This window comes from Gavialis gangeticus, unplaced genomic scaffold (assembly GCF_001723915.1).
Source record: "Gavialis gangeticus isolate Ggan-Ray unplaced genomic scaffold, GavGan_comp1, whole genome shotgun sequence".
Taxonomy (NCBI): Eukaryota; Metazoa; Chordata; order Crocodylia; family Gavialidae; genus Gavialis; species Gavialis gangeticus.
Window position 1 is genome coordinate 120,124,895 of NW_017729024.1, and position 4,855 is coordinate 120,129,749.

A 4,855-nucleotide genomic window follows, 5' to 3' on the forward strand; every position below is an offset into this window, starting at 1 on the left:
TTCAGTGTTTACTTCCTTATCTGCACTATGGTCACTAATCTAACTTTACCTGGACCATTATTAATATTTTAAGCCTCTGGCCAACTTTCAAGTACCAGGTTAAAAAACAAAAACCCACAGAAATCGCATCCACTTGAACGACAGTCTTCCTCTCTCCAAAACAATTACAATAGTTCCAAAATTACATTAATTTGATGCTCAGAGCAGCCAATAAAAAATAGACTGGTAAGAAGTTATGGACTAATAACTTGTGTTCCATCAGAGCTCAAAAATGGGAGAAAACCACAGCTTCTCACACTGAAGAACCAGTTGGGTCTTTATGTAGATTACATAAAGGGGAAGACTGAAACCTCCCCATTATTATTTTGAGAAATTAAAAAACTATTCTGTTGCAAGTACTAGTTCCCCACTTCCCCATAAGGCCCAAAGAAACAGACTCATGATACAAACCACCCTGTGGTTATTCAAACCATGCAGATTAAAAAAAAACCCATATAGAAGCAAGAAAAAATATTCACACAAGAAGAACATTTCTACATTATTTAGGAGAATACATGCTCATTTAGAGCAGAGGTATCTAAGACATGGCCTATGGAGTCACATCATCTACCCCCAGAGCTGGACCCACATGGGGCCAGTCCAGACCTCCCTTCCCCCAGGTATGCTAGATCCAGATTCCACAGAGCCTTTCTGGCACTATGGTAGCTGGTCTGGGATGGGCGCCAGGTACAGCACAGGTCCCAAAATTGGCACCAAATACAGTGTTGTCATGCACTGGCAAGGGGGTGTGGGGAAGGGCTTTGTGGTTCCCCCACATTTTGGACTCAGCATCTGCTCCAGCCAGTCCAGAACCTGTGCTGCATGCAGTGTCCATCCCAGACCATATGGGGCAGGCTCACATCCCAATTTGGCCAGAATGGGCACCATGTGATGTAGTCCTGGTCTAGCTGGAGCAAGCACCACTGGCATTGGGTTCAGCATGTGAGAGGGGAGGAGGGTCTGTGCTAATCTGGCCAGCAAGGCTGGCCCTGCATTGTACATCCAGCCTGTGGGCCAGCCTTGTGCCACTCATCTGGCTCTGGGGCCAGGTTTGCTCAACACCCCTGATTTAGAGTGTTTAAATGAAGGGGTTTCATGCACACATAACTGGTTATATATACCCAACGTGAGAGTACAAATGCAGAGGCTACTTGTGAACGTCTCCTATATGCTTACAGTACAATGCTATAACCCTCTACAGGCTTGTGTATAAAATTAAGTACATGCAAAGAGTTCCACATGGGACAACTCATGTACATCCAGTGTGTAAATCTTTGCACAGGACCAGCACTGGCATTTAAGTAAGTATGTGTATTCCTAAGCTTGCCAGCAGAGGAAGAAACGAATGGAAATAGTGAAGGCAGGTAATTTAAATCTCAGAATTAGATGCAAGGAACATCTGCAATATGAAGGCTGGACAAGCAAAGTCACATAAATCAGGCAATGCAAACTTTAAGATGTCAACATCATCATTAACTAGGACACTGTGCACATAAGTCTTATTATTTATTCCTATTTTTAAGGTTAAAACATGTAGCCAAATATACTGCCATTTATGTTGTAAAAATTCAATGACAGCAGAGTATATGTATTACAGTCATGTTAGTGTAACACGGACAACTGAAACTCACATGTCTTTGAGACTTTAACTCTTAAGTGTGAAGGCTGTACTAACATATCTGAAGTGACGGCTGTCTAGCTTCTAGGCAGCCATGACCTGTATGTCCCATGAGCTGTACCAGCAGGGCCTGGATCCTGCATAGACCATACTAGTGTGATCAACAGGCCCTCACAGAGCTATGCTCTCCCCACAATGCCGCATTGTATGTGCTGGTGGTTCCTTCTCCCTCCCCCATCCCACCCCCTGTGCACAGGCAAGAGAGCCCCAGCCCCACTTTCAGCTTCCTGCCTATAGGTTTCTCTGCTACAGCGTGCCGCATGGGTGCCAAAGGCTGTGCCATGATGCCCTGCTCTGCCCCTGGGACAAAGGCAGGAAGCAGAAGCTGGAGGAGGAACAGGGAGCCTGGAGCCCCCAGCAGCTGCTACAGCTGGAGCAACGGGGGGAGGAGCAGCTATGTGGGAGTCTGGGCCACTGCAAACTAACCCCTTGTGGGCATGCAGCTTATAGGCTGCCAGCTGGACAGCCCTGTCTTAAGTGAAACTATCAGCCAGCCATATTAACAGGTAGAGCTATCTGCTAGACTCCTGAAAGCTTATTCATTCTCCAGTTTGGAGTTGAAATCTGTATGAACCTGTAGCAATGAACTGCAGCTAACCTATCCAGAGAGATTCAGGAAGACCATATATCTGATAATACCTCTCTTTGGTCTTTTAACTACTACATGGTAAAAACACAACCATCTGCCACTTCTGAATGTGGGCCCTCCTACATGTTCAAATTCAAGCCAGACAGAAACCAGCTATAGAGTTGTTACACATTATCAAGCACTAACTTTATAGCTGATTGGCTCTTTCTATAGCTGGATAGTCATTTTTATGGCATGATAATTATTTTGCACATGTGGCGGGTCTAAATTTATTGTATGATTAACCAGTTAATTGTGTGATAATTACTTTGTACTTGTGGCTGGTCTTACTTTGCACATATGGCTAGCCTAAATTTATTGCATGGTTCACCACTTGATTAACATATGTAACAGGTAGCAGGGGCCTAGGTGACCACACAATGGACATTGCTGCAATATACCATGAAGAAATTACATCATTTATTGTTATTACTTATTATTTACTGATCAGCATTAAGACAAAAAAGTCACTGTAATACCTCATCAGGGCACCCATCTGGTCTTGGGAGTCGTCCATTACTCTTCAAAAGCTCGATCAAATGGAATACAATCATCTGTCCCTGTTTATCGTTACCAATCATGCGCATAAATTCCTGAAACATAAAACCAAGTTTCTTTTACTTCTAAGTTAAAGCATACTTTGAAATTGGAAAGGCTTTGTTAATTTTACCATCACTGTCTACTACTGGATCAATAAGTATGCGTATACAGCACAGAGCTTATTAAGACTTTGGTCCTGTCATGTGTGAAGAATTTTTTTTATTGCCCTTAATGCTCCTGAGTTTCAGTCATAAAACAGATAATGCAGAGATGTTTCATAAATATTTCTGTTCTGTATTTGGAACCCCCCCCCAAGTTAATATGTTTATATCTTACAGTGACAATTACAGTAAATACTTTCTATTCCATCTGTAATTGAAGAGCATGTTAAACAACAATTATTAGAAAGTTAAATCTTTTAATGTTTGCATAACCTGCTACCTTGCACCTCAGCAGGTCAAAATAATTGGCTAAGGAGCTCTCAATTGGCAGCCAGCTGCCAAAATCTTTATTGATGATCAGAATGAAAATATACAACTACTGTTAATAATATGTGTAGATGGCACAACACTGACACATAACAACAGGGAGAGATCAGTTATACAGGCTAACAGGGAGCACTAGGTAAGGTGAGATGCCTGAATATGTGTTTTAAGCACAACCATATCATATAGGGATCATGCCAATAGATATTTACCATTGAAAAAGATTTCTAAGGACATGGCTATTTGTTATCACTGGACACATGTGCCCTGACTGTGCACTTGGTGCATTAACCAGTGATGCATGATTATTTTTAGATGCTGTGTTTCCATAGCAATGAGCTACGGCAACACAGCCATGGGGGGAGGGGGGGCTCCCCACCACTGTGCACACTCTTGGGGAGTCCATGGGATGCATGTGCCCCCCAGAGTTGTACATAGGGTGGGGGGCTGGCTGCCCACTGTGGGCTCAGGCTCCCTGCTCTGCTGCCCTCCCCCAGGGCCTCGAGGCCCAGTGAGTGGGATCCGGTGTGGCAGAGCTGAGTGGGCAGGGAAACTCCTTGCTGCTGCAAGGCCTGCGCTGCCATGGTGAAGCGCTTCCTTCTTGCCCAGCAGCAGCAGGGGTGGTGGCGCAGGAGTTGTGTCCCCTACTGCTACCAGGCAGGCAGGGGGTGCCTTGCCACACTGGCACAGAGCTCCCAGCAGTGGCAATGAGCTTCCCTTCCTGGTCTCGCCCGCCCACTGGGACCTAGGAGGAGGGCAGCAGGTCGGGGAGCCCAAACCTGCAGTGGGCAGCTTGCATCTGCCCCCTCTCCTGCCCCTCCACTTTGGCCATGCTGCCTGTGGGGGAAGGGGAGCTGGGCTCCATGCTCTGCTCCACTGCTTGTCTGCTGCTTCCCACTGGCAGCAGCTGGGGCTTGGGTGCTGCTGCAGGGGGGGCCCAGGGGCTGCAGACCCTGGTTCCTGGCCCCATAGCCCTGGCAGCCGGGGGTCCCCTCCAGCAGGGCTGTAGGAACTCTGGGTGGGGAGCGAGGGGCCAGGACCTGCGTCCTAGTGAGTGAAGGGGCAGGGGGAACTCTGATTTTCCACGATAAAAAACCCAAAATCAAATATCAAAAATGTATAGGTACTTAGAATGTATCTTATTATAGTGATTGAGGCACTGGTGAGCTTCCAAATTGCTTTAAAATTGTAAATATACCAATAAAACATTGTGTTCAACTGATACCTATATATATAGTGGCATTTCATTTCAATCACAGATTTTGGGGGTTTTTAATCAGAGAATCTGCAATTTTTAAACAGAGGAAACCAGGATCCCTGCTTATAAGTATCATAGATAGCAGGAGAACCAAGTCATAATTTTGTATCAACTCAGGTAATTTGTAAGTGAATACTTTACATTAGTGGTTTTGGGCAAAACTGCTTACAAAGACTTGTAAGCAGTCTTGTGCTTTCTCTGAGAGGGACTGAGCATCTTCAGAGAAA

General features: G+C 45.3%; 1 protein-coding gene across 4 annotated transcripts in view; it reads right to left on the minus strand.

Moving 5' to 3' along the window:
• The window catches only part of JAK2 (Janus kinase 2), a 149,272-nt gene that overhangs the window by 8,909 nt on the left and 135,508 nt on the right, over positions 1-4,855 (minus strand). For all 4 annotated transcript variants that reach the window (XM_019517622.1, XM_019517620.1, XM_019517621.1 and 1 more), the window contains one exon: positions 2,825-2,938. In XM_019517622.1, the coding sequence (XP_019373167.1) occupies positions 2,825-2,938 (114 nt within the window). The remainder of the gene's footprint in view (positions 1-2,824; positions 2,939-4,855) is intronic.